The 17483-nt window shown below is 50.0% G+C and overlaps 6 protein-coding genes across 6 annotated transcripts; 3 read left to right on the top strand and 3 right to left on the bottom strand.

Annotated features, from left to right (window-relative positions):
* Positions 1 to 376: 376 nt before the first annotated feature.
* On the top strand, positions 377 to 3932 carry EPUS_01933 (uncharacterized protein; the record flags this gene model as incomplete). The annotated part of the gene is made up of 3 exons (XM_007806669.1): positions 377 to 494; positions 544 to 2420; positions 2475 to 3932. 3 exons carry the CDS (start codon positions 377 to 379, stop codon positions 3930 to 3932), a joined length of 3453 nt encoding a protein of 1150 aa, XP_007804860.1.
* A 578-nt stretch (positions 3933 to 4510) lies between these two features.
* Positions 4511 to 5875, top strand: EPUS_01932 (uncharacterized protein; the record flags this gene model as incomplete). The annotated part of the gene is made up of 1 exon (XM_007806668.1): positions 4511 to 5875. One exon carries the CDS (start codon positions 4511 to 4513, stop codon positions 5873 to 5875), a length of 1365 nt encoding a protein of 454 aa, XP_007804859.1.
* A 1533-nt stretch (positions 5876 to 7408) lies between these two features.
* Positions 7409 to 7717, bottom strand: EPUS_01931 (uncharacterized protein; the record flags this gene model as incomplete). The annotated part of the gene is made up of 1 exon (XM_007806667.1): positions 7409 to 7717. The coding sequence occupies one exon, from the start codon at positions 7715 to 7717 to the stop codon at positions 7409 to 7411; it is 309 nt and encodes a 102-aa protein (XP_007804858.1).
* A 758-nt stretch (positions 7718 to 8475) lies between these two features.
* Positions 8476 to 9477, bottom strand: EPUS_01930 (uncharacterized protein; the record flags this gene model as incomplete). Its single annotated transcript, XM_007806666.1, has 1 exon — positions 8476 to 9477. One exon carries the CDS (start codon positions 9475 to 9477, stop codon positions 8476 to 8478), a length of 1002 nt encoding a protein of 333 aa, XP_007804857.1.
* A 1087-nt stretch (positions 9478 to 10564) lies between these two features.
* Positions 10565 to 12591, top strand: EPUS_01929 (uncharacterized protein; the record flags this gene model as incomplete). The annotated part of the gene is made up of 5 exons (XM_007806665.1): positions 10565 to 10761; positions 10813 to 11654; positions 11705 to 11804; positions 11864 to 12104; positions 12154 to 12591. The coding sequence occupies 5 exons, from the start codon at positions 10565 to 10567 to the stop codon at positions 12589 to 12591; spliced, it is 1818 nt and encodes a 605-aa protein (XP_007804856.1).
* A 640-nt stretch (positions 12592 to 13231) lies between these two features.
* Positions 13232 to 17065, bottom strand: EPUS_01928 (uncharacterized protein; the record flags this gene model as incomplete). Its single annotated transcript, XM_007806664.1, has 5 exons — positions 13232 to 13558; positions 13636 to 13672; positions 13751 to 13797; positions 16313 to 17001; positions 17059 to 17065. The coding sequence occupies 5 exons, from the start codon at positions 17063 to 17065 to the stop codon at positions 13232 to 13234; spliced, it is 1107 nt and encodes a 368-aa protein (XP_007804855.1).
* Positions 17066 to 17483: the final 418 nt, after the last annotated feature.

Genomic DNA, 17483 nt, shown 5'->3' with positions numbered 1-17483 from the left:
TGGGAGTGGGAAGGATGATGCTGCCACCTGAACGGTAATCATAGGACCAGAAACCCGAAGCAGAATTCCTGTCATCTGAACATTGCTTGATTGTCGGACCTCCCACGGAGACATCGGTTCTTCTCCTACCTGCTGCACTTTGACATCCTCTGCTGTGGTTGAGTAGGAAAGGTCTCTTATTCCTGATCGATGGGCTTGCTTCCTGGCCTACAGTACCAGCAATAATCCCACTTCGGCCCCCATGGTTAGAGACTGAATAATTGTCTGATTAACGCGGTCACAGCCACCGTTGGCGCTACGGTCATTTCGCATGTTACAAATATAAGACATTGTCTATGATCTACTGTTCTTTTACAGGGGACGCTGTCAGAGCATCATGGCTTCGAATGAACCGAATGCGAGGGCTTCGTCGGAGCAGAACAGTGTCCACGAAGAAGGACAAGGGGATACATCATCGCGATACGTGAGACCTTCACAGCCAAGTCCAAATTATGGTAGTAGCATTGTTCTTCGGTCTTCAACCCGACTAACTTGTTGACACAGGGTCTTTAAACACGTTTCACAGAACTCCAACCCAGCCACAGGTCGTTCAAGACGCAGCGGACAGGGCGAACCAGAGACTCGGACCACGAGTACCTAATTCCCCTGCGACTCGTCTCGACGGGCAATCACCTTTGAACTCTCCCATGTCACCTCAAACCTCCAACAAATCCAAAAAACCTCCTGTAATACGTCGCGCCTCAACCAAGAGGGCACTTCCACAACGCGGACAAGAGTTTTCGGTCGACGATGACCTATCTGAGCTCGAGGCCGACCAACAACCTCAGACATTGCACTCTGCGGGCTTTCCACCGAATCGAAAGCAGGATGCCACCATCAGGAGGCGTACAGCTGCACAAGTAACACCTTTATTAAGAGTAGATTCCGAAGAAGAGGAAGCGCCACAGACTCTACATCGAATGCAATCACGAGAACAAGTGACTGAGGGCGGAGACGATGTACCACCAGATGAACAGGAACAGGAGGAAGCCAACGACGGGGAAGACGACGGTGATGTTAGTGATGCTGAAAGTTTCACTCTTAAAGACCGCCAATTGGCTATTAACCAAACACATCCTTTCGGTATAAGAATTTGGAAACCTGCGCTGTACAAGAAGAACCGTTCCGTCGAGAAGACAGCGGAGGAGGACATCCACTCATCACCCAGCGCTGGCGTGACCACTTGGCTCTGGATCTTCAATTTTCTGTGGACCTTGCTGTTTGGCTGGTGGTTGGCCATTGCTTGCTTGTTATCCGCTGCGGCCTGCTTCGTCTTTGCCGTAGATCCTACTGCGTTGGAGTACAGCAAAGTCTTCTGGGGCTTAGCACGTTATCTCTTCTATCCTTTTGGCCAGTTTGTCAAGCTGGAAGCTGATCAGAATTATGCAGAGGAGGATGAGGGGGAGGGCAGGAGCATAAGTGAATACGAGCGATGGCAGACTGGAGACTTGGAACACGGTCGACTCTTCTTTGGTCCAACTCATACTACTGGCTCTATCATCGGTCGACGTAGGAACAGCATGGACTCAGCTAGCGAGCAAGACAGTCTGCTTGGACGGTCAGTCAGACAAGATCGCATCGACACCAACGCTCCCAGAAACAAGAGGAGGATATTCGGTCGTGGCCAATGGACAATCGGCAGGGTTGTCTTCTATGGTCTTTTCTACTTCTTTGTGGCGCCACTGATGCTTCTTGCCTCTGCGGCATGCTGGATGCTGGTGTTCTGGATTCCTATGGCTCGTGTCGTGTCGATTCTCTTTTCGCACCTCCGCAGACACCCTCTCGCACTATCATTTCATCCAGATGCCAGCTACGCCCGAAGCTCCACATCACCATCCTCGGTTCTTCTCTGCACGTATCGTGCTGTTGGTACGAAATATTGGAAATACACCGTCGATGGAACGAACGTTTTCCTCATCAACTTGCTCGGGGTTGTTGCTTTCGTGATTGTCGACTTCTTCCTCCTTGGTGAAGCACTCGGCCTCAGAATATGGCTGACTAGTCCGGCACTATTGTTCAGCTTGGGTCTTCTCTCGGTAGTGCCGCTGGCCTACTTTATCGGTCAGGCAGTGGCTTCAATCTCCGCCCAGTCCTCGATGGGCATGGGTGCTGCAGTCAATGCCTTTTTCTCCACAATAGTGGAAGTCTATCTCTACTGTGTGGCTCTGAAGGAGGGCAAGGGAAAACTCGTGGAGGGCAGTATCATTGGAAGTATTTTTGCTGGTATTCTGTTCTTGCCTGGTTTGTCTATGTGCTTTGGTGCCATCAAACGAAAGACACAGCGATTCAACGTGAAGTCTGCCAGCGCAACGTCGACAATGTTACTATTTGCGGTCATTGCAGCTTTCGGCCCAACGCTGTTCTACAAGATCTATGGTAGCGTAAGTCTACCGACCCTGGTGAATGTATCTCTGGATTCTAGCTGACTGTTGCAGCATGAACTCGTTTGCTATTCTTGTAGTACCATAGATAGCCTGGACGGAGAACCAAACCGGGACTGTCGGAGGTGCTATTTTCGACAGATACCCGCCGTCAACGATGACTTCTTCGTGGATGCCGTCCGACCGTACTGCTGGTTCGCTGCCGTTATGCTTTTTATCTCTTACATAATTGGTCTACTTTTCACCCTGCGAACACATGCAGCGGTCATTTGGACCACAGAGGGCGAAGAGAAAAAAACTGCACAGCCTTCTACAGCAGAGGTGAGCCCTTTGGAAACTCGCCACCATAGCATAGCGAATGGTCAATTGTTGGCAGCGCCCAGTCCTTCTTTTATACCCACTAATTCAGTGCGTGATTCGGCGCTTTACAAGAGGATCCTTGGTCAATCACTGAAGCAGTTCGGGGTGAATGTACCAGAGTCAGATCGGTCAGGGGATCAACTATCCAGCCACAAGAGTCCATCTCTCAGCCATAGCCAAGAAATAGACCATAACAAATCAGAGACAACAGAGACTCCCCATGTTGTTCCTCCCAAGAACAAGAGTGGGGGAAACGGCACTGTTAACATACCAGGAATGCCAACTCTTACCGAGGAGGAGAATCATCATCTTGCAACATATGTTGCTGAAGTAGCTGCTACAGCAGCCACTGTCGCCGCTCGAGACGCTACGAAGGCTCCACGTCGGGCTTCCTTTCATGCTCAGCATTCTTACCTAGGTGGCAAAACCAGTCGGCCTCAATCGATTCGCCATGGACATAGCATCGAAGCACATCCACCTACCACGGCGGTAGAGCCAGCTGCACACGCCTCTGGGGAAGGGGCCGGTGGTCATGATGCACCCAATTGGTCCAGAACGAAATCTTCGGTCATCTTGTGCGGTGCCACGGTGGCCTATGCACTTATTGCGGAAGTTCTCGTCCATACCGTTGACGTTGTTTTGCAGTCTGTGGATATTGACGAAAAGTTTCTCGGCATCACGCTTTTTGCCTTGGTCCCCAACACCACCGAATTCCTGAACGCTATTTCGTTTGCAATGAATGGCAACATCGCTCTGAGCATGGAGATTGGATCCGCATATGCTTTGCAGGTCTGTCTTCTCCAGATCCCTGCCCTTGTCCTCTTCTCCGCTATTCATGGAAGGTGGATTGATCCGACCGACTTGCTCGATCACACCTTCAGCCTCATCTTCCCTCAATTCGACATGGTGACGGTGATTCTGTGCGTGTTCCTCCTGAGTTATATGTACGGAGAAGGGAAAAGCAACTACTTCAAGGGCGGTATCCTGATTCTCACCTACCTGGTGGTGATTATGGGCTTCTACTACTCGGGATATACACGCTTTGATGTGATGGGTGTAGATCCGAGCGACACTCTCGCCATCATGTCTTCTCCGGGAATGTCAAGCATGGCTGCTGGCCGGCAGCTTTCTGTTCCTCGCCGAGAGTTGTGAAGGGCGACCGGCAAAGACCATTCTATTATTTCGGTGCAGCAAGCGAGGCGTTCTATCGGGATAGGGTTATAGGGTTATACAATCGGTGTTTAGAGTATATTACATGGTCAGCGCGGCACTATTTTTAGATGATGCCAAATTTATTCTTGCAGAAAGAGAACTCTGACACTGCTTCTGATGTGTCCCTTTGGAATATGGTAGGGTAGACAAGGTTCATGGTGGCTCAACGCATGGGTGATTGGCTGAGTACTAACTTACATGGTATATTTGTTGAGTTGACCTACCCGATTCGGCTAAAATCCAATTTTCAATGTTGATGGGGCGCCCATCGTCACTTCCACGACACTCACTGTACAAACGTCTTGAATGTGTGAAGAGTAGTCCAGTTCGTGATTGTCCATCCTATGACTGGATTCTCCGATTCACTATGTTATAAGGCCTGGATGATGGCGGTTCACTCATAGATATTGCTCCATTTAAACCATTATATTAGAGATCCACTGATATTTTTCGCCTTGGACACCTCACTGCTGCCCACTATCAGGAAGATAGCCATATCTTCTGACAGACATAAGGAAATGGAGGTCGGCTCTCAGCACCAGCTTCCTCCTACTTTGTTGGAGTTGCTTTCCAACACCCTGGTCTTGGATGCTACACTTCCCTACCTGGCCCTTCCAACCGTCCTCCGACTCTCGGCGGTGTCCACGGCCTTCCACAGGCTTATCTACGAGACCCCAAGAGTCTTCCGCTTCCTGGATCTCCACAGGTGTCGAGGTGCTTATGTTCCTCCTTCAGTCATGCCCGTCGATTCGGGAGGCCACAGTTGGCGTGCCGAACGGTTGGACGAGAATCTGACCGAAGATGAATTCTACAGTGGGCCTTTACGTGGCATCCACACGAAGCTGTCTAAGATAGGGGTCATGAAGGATGTTCAGACTCTGGTTCTGGATGGTCTTGGATCGGTGACCCATGACGTTCTTTCGGATATCCTCTTGTCGGATCAATGTAACGTACGCATCCTGTCAGTCATTGGATGCAAGAACCTCAACCAGCGCAAGTTTCAGAGGCTTTTGCATTACATGTGTCGGCCCGGTAGGCCGGAGGGATCTCCTCGACTCAAGGGTGTCTATGTTTTTGGCACGAACGAGGCTGTGGCCAAGCAGAGCCAGAGCCGTATTTCCGCCAGCAGAGAAGGTGGTGTCACTGCTTTGCTGGGAGCCCAGATAGGCGCATCAACTACATCTCCGCCCACTATTACAACCACTTATCCTCAGTCAAACCCGAATCCTTGGTTCTCACCCACCGGCCTCGTCCTCCCCCTCCTGATCCTCGAACCCAATACCTGGGCAGAAACCCTCCGTGTGTGCAGTGGCATAATAGCCTTTGACGCTGTCCTCTGCACTCACATGCATTCGGAGATGGCGCCTTACCGCTCCGATGCCATGAACACCTACCTCGCCAGCAGTGCCATGACCATGCCCATAGCCACGTATGCCCTGGGCTCGGGTGGCTGCGCGGGCTGTGGGGCGGCTCCCGACGACGCGCCGGTTTGGGGTCAAAGCGACGTGACAGCTTTCCCATTAGCCTCGCCTCCTCCGTTCTCAGGCCGGCTGGTTGATGCCGTGCGTCCTCCTTCAATCCCAGGCTCCTCGCAGGAGCAGAGATTGGTGGTGGGCTGTACCTGGTGTCTCAGTGACAGACATTGTCAGTGCTGCCATCGGTACTGGTGCGGCAGGTGCTATGATCCGCAGAGAAGGAAGCGGGCACTGCAGTTGGAAGCCCAGGCCGAGCATGAGGAGGGTGATGCTGGTGCTGTGGCGGAGGAATTGAAGAGGGCAGAGGGTGCAAGTAACACCATCATCAAGGTATATAATGGTCTCTGTACTCAGTATTGCGCTTTTAGTGAGGATGTGGCGGCGGGGAACGGTGCGATGTGGGGATGATATTGTTTTCTTTTTCTGTGTCTTGTCAAAACCAGAGTGGGATTCAAACTTTTTTGCACTGCCTCTACAAAGACAGCAAACAGCAACGGGGACAGGTAAGTCTCCCCTGCACCAATACCCCGTACTCATACCATGTACGTCAGGGCTGGCCATATTTCGAACTCCTTTTTCTCTCGCAGCTCAACAATTTCAGCGCCGTTTCCTTTATCCATGCAGCCAATATATTTCGAAGTTCTTTTTTTTTCGATTTTGTGATTTTTCTTTGCCCCCCTCCCTTTCCTTCTCCACGGTTCTGACGCTGACTGATGCTTTTCTCCTGCGCGCTTGTTTCTTAGCCATCCACCAGCACTATCTCGAACAGCGTGTCCATCTCGCGCGACTGCTACGAGTGCGGCTTCTTCTGCGCTCCCTGCCTCGACATCTACCGGCGCAAATGCCGCAAATGCAGAGGCGTCTACTGTGTACGCCATAACGACGGCTGTGATGAGATCTTGGTATGTTCATCAATCACGGCTACCTCCGAGCGGTCACTTCTTGATTTTTGTTTTTGTTTTGGCTTTTGCTGGTGAGAGGCGGCTGGTTCGATGGACTTCTCTGACCCCAGTCTCTCTGTTGCGTAATCCTCGGGGTCGCTTATTGTTTTTTGTTGTTTTTTTTGGCTTTTGCTGTTGAGAGGCGGCTGGTTCGATGGACTCCTCTAACCCCGGTCTCTCGGTTGCATGATCAGAGCTTGGGATCCGATAGGCTGGGGGAGGACGGCTGGTCTGTCGAGCGGGCTATTTGTTACTCCACTTTACATCCGATCTGGTCGGATTGGGCTGACTTCTTCGCCTTGGGATGGGTAGTGCGATTGGTGCAGCCACCGCGGCTTCTCGAGACGCGTCACGGATCTATATTGATCTGATCTGATCTGAACCGAGTCGGGGGCTTTCTTGACTACGGTATTCAGCTTTCTTTTTCCCCACTCTACTCGACTCTACTTACCTCAGCTCAGCTCAGTTCTACTCTACCCTACTCTACTCCATTCTGATATCCTATCTCAATCTGCGGACATCTCATACATCCACTTCGATCATTTGAACTATGCAAGATGAATTGGCTCTGGGAGTAGGAAGCATGCCTGTTCGATGATTTGGTGATGGTTGTGGTTATGGTTTGGCTTGGACTTTGATCTGCAAGATCTTGATGTACATATCCACACACGCGCATAGAGAACTCTCTGCTTTATGTTCCCTTCCAAATTGGAATGGTACTTTCCATCTCTTCGCCCCTCTAATACCCTGCACTTCATCCGCGAAAGATATGTGTAGGTGACATGGAGCACGCTCGCAGCCCGAGACGTGTGGCTTCTTTCTGGTCTTGTTGTTTTTCTCCTTCACATGTGCCTGCTGGATAAGTGGGGTTGAGGCGGGCTTGGGTATACGAGTTTGGTTGGTGCTCGAGATGCAGCTTGTGATGAGATTGATGAAGGAGTGTGGATCTTGGTTTCGAGATGAGTGGTTACCGCGTCATAGAATGGATTCCATTAGTCATCTATGTGGTCTTTTCCTGTTCCTCTCCCCGCCTGTTTCCCTGTTCCTCTTCTTTCTGCTCCCCCTCTCCCTTCTGCTCGCCTTCCTCCTCCCTTGTACTATTCACAGCGCCCTCCCTCCCTCCCTCCTCCTGCACCTGCTCGCCCCTCGCAGCAGTATACCGACACACCCAACACGCCTCATGCTTGGTGCTGATGCCCCCTTCGACAAACACAATGTTGGGACAGTAGATGGGAATTTCGTGCTGCTCTCCTGGGATGTGGTCGATGTGTGGGCAGCCATTGAAGTGGGTGATTAGGAGTTGGCACATTGTTTGGAAAGGCGTTTGAAAGGTTGTGGTTTGATGTTGGAGAATTGGTGGGGTTGGAGGGTTCGTTGAGTTGGAGATTGTGGATTGTAGGTAGGTTTGTGGTAGGCTTGCGGGTTGGGACTCGGGTGGGTAATAATGTGGTTTTAGCGAATGTGTGAATGTTCAGAGGAGTGCGTGATGTGTTATGAGAGGTCTTGCTGTTGTTGGAGGGTGGACAATGGATAGGCGGGATCAAGCAGTATTGAATAAAGGCTTGAAGAAAGGGAGATGTACAGGCCGGCTCGTTTGCAAATCAAATTCGGTGGTAGAAATGGTTGCAGGAAAGACAAACGACAGCGAATGTAGTAAAGGGTAAGGTCACCATTGTGATCGCCATAGCCGCCTTGTGTTTGTGATTGTGAACGATGAGCATGTATTTCTGTTGCCAGTCATGAATAGTAGGCTTCTATGAACACTTTCCTGTTCAGGCAAATCGGGGGTATGCAGTATGGTCAACTAAGTCAGCTATGATTGTAATGATTGACTCCCTGTGATCTGAATATTGGTGACGGTGGTCATACCAAGTAGAGAGAGTAATCTGTGGAGCAATGCCTGCATACAACACGTGCCTTGTCTTTCAAATCAATCAGAGATCCCAATGACAAGGAGTGGTGATTCCATTGCTGCCCTGCCGCAGCTTTGACAGCTCGGCCAATCTGCATGATATAGCCAGTACCAGCACGGTTACTGCAAGGGTGATGCTCCTCCGTAAAAGCAATTTATAAGTACACCACCTGCGGATCGTTGTCCAGCCTGTCCGTTGTCTGCCAGGTTAGAGAAGCATTGATCATCACACCGCCTCCGGCAGTGCCTCCCCAGAATTTGGTCCACAAGACTCCCTTTGCCCCCTGATAGAGAAGCTTGGCACCCTCGATCCACAGCCGAAAGTCGAAAACTTCACCTAGAGCACCAAAGCTTCCAGGCGGTCTTGAAATAATTCTCTCATGCCTGAATTGCGCTTCGTCCCACCATACAGCTTGCATACCATATCCGGAATGTACGTGGCCGAAAACGTGTAGTGTTGGCTTCACGCGCCAACACTCCTTCAAAAGCCACTCGCAACCCATGCCAGCATTTGGACCAAGTGGTATGTCGAGATGAGTCTTTGGTGGTGTATGGGTCACCAGCACATCAACATCGTCTGGAATGGTACCGCTCCATGCATCCTGTCCACGAGGGTATTGGAAAGCAAATTCTTTGCCTCCACATTTTGGTATTTGCGGCGCACCATACACATTCAATGTTCGATCATGGATCGTGACGGCAGTAGAGGAGTGCTCCAAATACTTGATTGGACCCCAATCCAACTTCTGCTTTTGTTGCCGGTCGTGTCCAGATCGAGATCGCACGTCGAAGTAGCTGTCATGGTTGCCGCAAATGACGATGATCTCAGAGAACCCACCCTTCACGATGGCACCATGTATAGACTTCAGCCAGTCAATCTGCCGTTGGATCTCTGCGACTGTGCCAAGGTTGGTGAGGTCGCCTGCATGAATGAGCAAATCTCCTGGCGGGAGGAAATCGAGAGGATTCTTGCAATGTGTATCAGAAATGCACACCACTTTTATAGGATCGACATTGGGAGGCGGAGAATACGAAGGGCCACGAAGATATAGCAGTATCGTGTAGGCGAGATGGAAGAGGAATCGGAGCGGAGTAGTTAGGAGACGTTGAGTTATAGTTGGAGGCGCAAAAGGAGACGGAGGATAAAGGAGGCCCATTATGCTTACGTTCTCCACAAGTTACGCAAAACGGGCGGCCTTATGTTGTCATGTCTGTAATTGGGATACGCTGCAGGCGATGAAGGGAGGTCAATGTGCAGAGATACTGCAAGAGAGCCTCTTGGGCATCAAGCGCGAGCATGTACAAGAGAATGATGTTTGAACCCAGTTATGCCCACTCCCGTGTTCAGAGGCTCAAAACCAGTTATATCCAGACCCAATGGGCATTGTGATGGATGGCATCATGCATTGAATCTCCAATCTGCAGATCAGTTCTGTACCTGTAAATTGTTACAAAATCAAGCTCGAGTTCATCATCCGTCATCCATCATCCCCCATCCACCATCCATGGTCCATCACCCTACATACACCAGTACTGTACTGTGGGGCCCCACCACCACAGCGACTCGTCACGTCTTTTGACATACGAAACCTCCACCTTTCTGCACCACTTCTCCTTGAAGAATTGGTCCCTGGGCTAAGGAGTATATGCAGTCTGTGATAGGCCTGCAGAGGTGTCCGACGGTTTTCCCTGTCAACAAACCAGATCGAAGCTCCTTCTAGCCCCCCCGGTTCCCGCCATCTCATCCTCATCCCACCATCATCTCACACCGCAGTCCCCGTCCCCATCCCTATCCCGCAAACTCCGCTCTCGGATCATTGCCCATCTTCTTCAGTCAGGTTGGAATCTGCTGGATGATGCGTTCTTTATTACGACAATAACTTAGTTATTTCGTCGTGGAAGCTTCTGTGGGCTCGCTACTCCTTCACGGTTTCCCGTCACACATCCTAATTGGTCCAGAGCAACATACAGGGCTGGGCGTCTTCCTTTCCTTGCCACTCTTTTTCTTAGGATCGTATAGAAGGATTCAACAAAGCTCAACTATTTCGTGGATTGTGAATATTGAGGTGCGATTCATACGCATGATTGCTCTTTCCACCATCGTTCCAGTATCCAGCGAACCGAACTGTCGAATCTCCCGCGGCCATCACTCCGCAGCACTGCCCCAATCTCAGACTCATCGAATAACATTCACTCCGTTCCACTGCGCTGCACGCTCTGGAGGTACAAAACACTTCCAGCACTATGATGAACGGTAGCGACATCAAGAAACAAGCGATTAACCAAGCCAAGAAAGTTGCGAATGCGGCCACAAACACTGCCAATGTCAGCAATGGGCAGAAGAAGAGGAGAAAGGGTGAAAATTTAAAACCAATAATCACAACAGATGGACCGGTTGCAGTGGAGGCGCCACATAACACACCAGGTACTCACACAGCTGGGTGAGTTTGGTTGCGCTAATGTATGCAACATGCTTGCTGCAATGCTGACAGCTCTCTTCGCAGCATGATGAATTCTCCTCTTTCACACCAAAAGGCAGCGTCGTATGGCACCCACATCAGTCGATCGCCTTCATCGTCGAGCTCCGGAGATGAGACCGCTGGAGCCACCGCTGACGAAGAAGATTCGGAAGATTACTGCAAGGGTGGTTATCATCCTGTTTCTGTTGGCGAAACCTACAATAATGGCAAATACGTCGTCGTTCGAAAACTTGGGTGGGGTCACTTTTCAACGGTTTGGCTGTCTCGGGATACAGCTACAGGCAAGCATGTCGCTCTGAAAGTTGTACGATCTGCAGCACACTATACGGAGACTGCAATAGACGAGATCAAGCTGCTCAATCAAATAGTACAAGCCAATCCCAATCATCCCGGTCGAAAACACGTCGTGAGCTTATTAGATTCTTTCGAGCATAAAGGCCCTAACGGTGTTCACGTCTGCATGGTTTTCGAAGTGCTGGGCGAGAATTTGCTGGGTCTTATCAAACGATGGAACCACCGTGGTATACCGATGCCTCTTGTCAAGCAGATTACCAAACAAGTCCTGCTTGGTTTGGACTATTTGCACCGAGATTGCGGCATTATCCACACAGATCTGAAGCCCGAGAACGTGCTGATAGAGATCGGTGATGTGGAACAAACAGTCAAAACATTCGTTAAGGAAGAGAAGAAGGATGGAAAAGAGGACAATCGAAACGGCCGAAGAAGAAGGAGAACGCTGATTACCGGAAGCCAACCACTTCCTAGTCCTCTGAATGCAAGTTTCAGCAATCTAGACAAGCTTAGTGGCATGCATTCACATAGCAGCCTGAATCAGATGATCAATGAGCATTCAGGTATGCTGTGGTTCTCCTCCCTACAGGTCTATGCTAATTCGAAGTGATAGGTTCTAAAAGCGCTGGTGGCCTTTCGATGAAGGACCTTCTGGGAATCAAGGATGCCAGTGAGAAAGCTGAAGAGGAGAGGCAGAAACGAGAGAAAACGACGTGAGTGTTTGCCTTCCCGCATCGCGATGGGCTTCGAGGACATTCTAAATTTTTCTTAGTGATCCCCTGGAAAAGGACCTCGCAGGCGTATCCCTTGAGAATAAATCCTCGCAAGACTCGAAAAGCAGTGACGACCTGGCAGAGGAGATTATCTCGGTTAAGATCGCTGATCTCGGAAATGCCTGTTGGGTCGGCCACCATTTTACGAACGATATCCAGACGAGGCAGTACCGCTCACCAGAAGTCATTCTTGGTGCCAAATGGGGTGCAAGCACCGATGTGTGGAGTATGGCAGCTATGGTAAGTAAATTATTTGGTCTATGCTTTGACCCGGTTCTTACATGTCCAGGTCTTCGAGCTTATAACCGGTGACTACCTCTTTGACCCACAATCCGGTACGAAGTATGGCAAAGATGACGACCACATCGCCCAAATTATCGAATTGCTTGGCCAATTTCCCAAATCTCTCTGCCTTTCTGGTAAATGGTCGCAAGAAATCTTCAATCGCAAGGGTGAGCTTCGGAATATTCATCGACTCCGGCATTGGGCGCTACCCGACGTATTGAAAGAAAAGTATCATTTCAGCGTGGAGGAAGCGAACAAAATCGCAAGATTTCTGACACCAATGTTGGAGCTTCTACCTGAGCAGCGGGCGAACGCGGGCGGCATGAGCAATCAAGAATTTCTGGAGGGAACCATTGGGATGGAAAACGTGAAACTGGATATTCCGGTAGGGAGTAAAGGCGAAGGTATTGAAGGTTGGGCGTTTGAGGTTAAGAAACGGTAGGGATGCGATGCACTATGGGTTTCCCGAGGGGGTGAACATGAAATGGACTGGACAGTGGTTCATGCCATGAGGAGCTTGGGTGGGAAATACTATCGTAGATACTGCAGAGCTACTGCTACGGTGCGAAAATGCAAGTACAGAACATTGCCTGCTCGTTCCAGCAGCGATATCCTGCACTTTCTTCCTCAGGAACCCAACATCCGCCGAGCTGCATTCAGCTTTCTAATATTCCATAGGCCTCCCCACGCATCGTCTCCCACTCGCAATTGCTTGCTATTCGTCTCATCTGATATAGATTACAGCGGTGTGATCAGCGGCCTTTCCAGTGGCCGGCCAATGCTCAGGAGGGAGAGCCGGGGTAGACGGTCTGTCTTGGCCATTGTAAACCTCATGGAGGCATATTCAATCCAGAGTTCCTTCGCCTTGGCATCAGCATCAAACCAGCAGCGATTGTGCTAGCCTGGACTCAAATCATGGTATCAAAAAAGGGGGGTATTCTTATCATTTGCTAAACTACCATAAAACGTCACGGCTCCGAATTCACCGTTTGCCTGTCGCGCATGAAAAGTTAGTTTGTTTCGCACCCACCCCTCCCCAACAAGAAACGTGGTCAGAGAAGAAGAGGGAAAAGCAAAGTAACTCACACCAACCAATCCATGCCCTCAGTGATCCCCTTGCCGTCGATGGCCGAACAAGCCACGATACTCCAGTTGCGATCCCTCAGCTCGGCCAGCTTCAGGGCCTCGGATACGTCGCCCGCGCCCTGCGCGCCGGGCTGATCCTGCTTGTTGGCGAAGACGAGCAGGGCCGCCTCGCGCAGCTCGTCCTCGTTCAGCATCGACGCCAGCTCGTCGGCGGCGATCTCGAGGCGCTCGATGTCGGTCGAGTCGACGACGAAGATCACCGCGGCCGTGTTGGCGTAGTAGCAGCGCCAGTAGGGGCGGATGGAGGTTTGGCCGCCGAGGTCCTGGGGGTGGGGTTGGCTTGGTTAGGATGGAGGGCTGGATCGGAAAGGAGTTGGAGAGAGGCTTGGGGAGAGCATACCCAGACGTTAAAGTTGAGGTTGCCGTATGTCACGGATCTGGAGGACGGGAGTCAGTTATTCTGGGGTGGCGGTGGTGGTGGCGGTGGTGGAAAAGGGGACGAGGAAGTAGTTTACTCGACATTGAAGCCAATTGTTGGTATTGTAGTCACCACTTCGCCTATCTGCCGCCACGGATCAGCCGGAGAAAACACCAGCGTAACAGTGTTTCGTGGTGTGTACTGTACTTTTAATCTGTATAAAAGTGTAGTCTTTCCGGCGTTGTCCTATCCAAAAGAGAAAACAAGTCTCAGCTGCGGTCTGGCGGGCAGGATCGAGGATTCTTGCTCACCAACCCCAGTATTAATATCCGTATCTCTTTCTTCGCCCATATTAAACTCGAGAGAAGCTTGGATATCTGTCCGCCCATGATGCCTCCCCCTCCGAACACTGGTAACCTGACCGCAGGCCTCCTTGTTGCGCCTAAATGGTATATTGGGACTGCGCTTGTTCGGGATTCGCAGATATGGCTGCGGCGCTTGAGAAGATCTTGATGTCGTAAAGAGTAGATGGTCAAAGGACGGGTAGGAGAGGTATACTACGTATCAACGGCTATTTTATGGATGGATGTGTAAGCAAAGTGAGCAATGCGGAGGAAAAAGTCGCGGGTCCACGCGCTGACAGATCTCCAACCGGGATCCATGATGGAATCAACCTAACTAGCACCTCAAAATTTGACGGTACGTATCTAGGGTTTGAAAATAGTCAAGGTAGGTCGATGATCCTCGATTCGACTTTTGGCTGAAAGCTCGAATTTATCCTGCGCTTCATTGTAAAGACCTGCTTAATTGAGGGTCGAGGGGTCCTTCAAAATTAGGATACCTCTGTTGGCGGGCATGGTGATTGGTTTTGAGCGAGTTGTAGCATTCGGCCACGATCTCTTGACACCAGCCTCGGCTTTTCCATTCCCTTGCATCTGTTTCCAACGCACTCGTGTAAAGCCTTGACCAGACCATGCGAGCCTTCTGTCTCTCCACTCTGCCTCAAAACACCCGATCCATCTTCAAATTTGTCTCTATGCGTCTTCCACATCTCAACCTGCATACTTCGCCTCGGGCAGGTCGTCAATCGAGAGGATCAAGCTTCATTCTCCGCTTGTTACATTTACCATGAACAAAATGCAAGCCCCAAACCATTTTTGGTATCATCTTATAGTATCCTGCGAGATTCTTCCTATCTTTCCATTCGTCTCAGCTAGCTGCAATTGACTTCAATCTTTCTAATCTTTCGTTTCAGCGTTTCCAGTTCCCTCTCCCCTCCGCTCTTCCACCGTCAGTTTTTGTTCTTGTTCCGGGTCCATCGCCTTCTCTTTTCCTTCAGGAAGATCGTGCGATACGCCCCTTACTAATTTTGGAATCGTTGTCGGATCTAAACCGAGTCCGATTTCTTCCTTCTTAGTATCTATTCCAATTCTTCTACGTCTATCTCTGTGAAGCCCGCACTTTCTGCTGCTAAGACTACTCGGAGTGCCGGATTATTTTTGTCTTTATCGGGGTGGTGGGCTGTTACATGCCTATTTTTTTCCCCGCCACGTTCTGTCAGCTAAAGAAGAAGAGGGCTACGTACCTTTGCAAATTGTCGGGCCCAGGATACTTATGATCCTGATCTGCACAGAAGGGGCATATATAACCTGGTGACGCGTAAACTAAACCATGGCGTATCATCTCGTTCATTCTTTTAAATCCTCTGCCACAGGCGCTTCGCGGGCATGACTCCACTGGGCAGAAGTAGCTTCGTGACGTGTGCACATTGGCGTGGGAACTGACCGTAGTAGAATTTTGTTAGTTAAGAGAGACTTTAGAAAGTTATGGCTAACGTACTTTAGTAGATATCTGGTCGCGAAAGTGGTACTACCGCATCCACGGTGAGGACAGCGGACTGGCTTTTAAGAACCGGAATCGAAATTCGTTCTGTCGTCTTCTACCTCGACTTCTGATACAGAGGCAGATTCTAGGGCATGCGAGCCAAGTTCTCTAGCTATGTCTGGTCGATTAGGATCCAGGTAGCTCATTAGCACTATGTCACCCTGGGATAGGGGGCCGTCGACGGATTTTCCATGGAGCTGGTCAGAAGTGTGGTCGTCGCTGGCCAAATGAGGGTATAGTACAGGGCTTTCATTGTTTGAGCTCGACTCCTCGTCCAACGTTTCAGCAGAATCAGTGAGTTCATCAGTAGCCACACCCATAGAGAGTATGGGAAGCGCAATATCCTCCATATGCCGTCCAAGATGGCGACCAATCTTCGATCTCTGGTTTGGAACCGAGTGAAGGCAGATAGGACACTCGATGTTGGCATCAATGTAAGTGGAAACCCGTCGTCGACAATACTTGGCGATAAATAATAATACAGAGTCCACAGAAAGGGAAATTTTATGGCTGTCAACCAAATGTGCGAAAATTTCGCTTTCACTGAGGAAGGCAGGACAAGTTCGACATAAACAGCGCCATTCAGAGTGTTGGCGATGGAAGGTATACTCATGCTGCATCCAAGCCGATCTAGTCGCGAACCGCTTGTCTGGATAGCCACAATCACCAAAAGAACAGATATACGGTCGAATATCGGCAAATACATATTTTCTATTGCCAGTTCAGCCGAGCTCGTTGATTTTTGTTAGAACCGGATCAAATTGGTGAAACGTACCTCCAAGAATGTGTTTGATATGTCTTTTTGTAACCTGGAACAAATATTGCAAAAAAAGTCAATATTTGGTCCAATATCTACTGGAGGTTGTGGAAATTTTAGCCTGTCTCTGAGGATGACACTGTCCTTAGCAAGACTCGTTGTTTCCGAAGCGTTGTCCCATACTTGGATCTCTTGGTTTGCTAACTTGCCGATCAGGGATGGAGCCATTTCGCTCTGGAACATCGATTCGTATGCCGAATCCTTGTCCTCCAGTGCTGTATTCTCTCGTTGGATGAGACCGTCCTTAACGCTGATATATAAGTTCCAGCATGCTTGAGCAAGGCGATCCACCAGTCCAGGCTGAGCATCCGTATATTTCTCAAATATCATCCTTTTAAAGTGGTCGTGAGGAAGTTTGGGCCGAAACTCAGGCTGCGAAGTCCTCGTTTTGACCTTCTCGGCCAGTGGTGTGAGGATCAAGGATTCTTGTAGATCCATCAGCGAGGGTGTCAACTGCAATAGGGCCTGGATAAGTTCCGAAAATTCCTCAATAAAGGTTTCGTAATCGAGCACGGCTTTCGTGTCCCTGTCCCTATCATCTTCCTCTCTGCCATCGAGAAGTTCTTTTGATGAGACAATCGATGCTTTCTCTGTCAGAATCTGAAGACTGGAAGCAGACTCATCGTCATGGAGAATCTCCCAGCTGGCTGTGGATCGAGTCCGATTAGTCCAAACTCTCACTGTCTCTGTCCTTACTTCAACACCATTCATCTCCGTGGATTACGGAACGATTGAGGAGTCGCGATGTGGTTTTAATTCGCGAAGAAAACCAGAAGTGGTCGCCTTATGTGCGCGCTGCATTCAACGCAATCAGCCAGGACCAGCCCACTGATACTAAAACCAAGGTGACAAATGACCAAAGTTCAAAGCTCAAGAGCTGTGTTGTATTTAGCCTTGGAGTCGTCCTGCTCGAAATAGGCCGCTCTCGATTACTTTTGGAGCCCGTCTGCTCCCACGAGAGCGGCAATGCAGCAGAAAGCGGACAACACGCAGATAGTGAGCGTATAGAACGTCTCGAGGCCTGCAAACAAGTAATGAAGGAAAGTCTTGCTGAGGAGTTAGGACTGAGATACCAGGGCGTTGTAAAGAAATGTATATTCTGGGAGGGAGACGATGACCTTTCTGACAT

This window comes from Endocarpon pusillum, assembly GCF_000464535.1.
Source record: "Endocarpon pusillum Z07020 unplaced genomic scaffold scaffold5526, whole genome shotgun sequence".
Classification (NCBI taxonomy): Eukaryota; Fungi; Ascomycota; class Eurotiomycetes; order Verrucariales; family Verrucariaceae; genus Endocarpon; species Endocarpon pusillum.
This window is presented reverse-complemented; position numbering and strand designations above follow the sequence as displayed.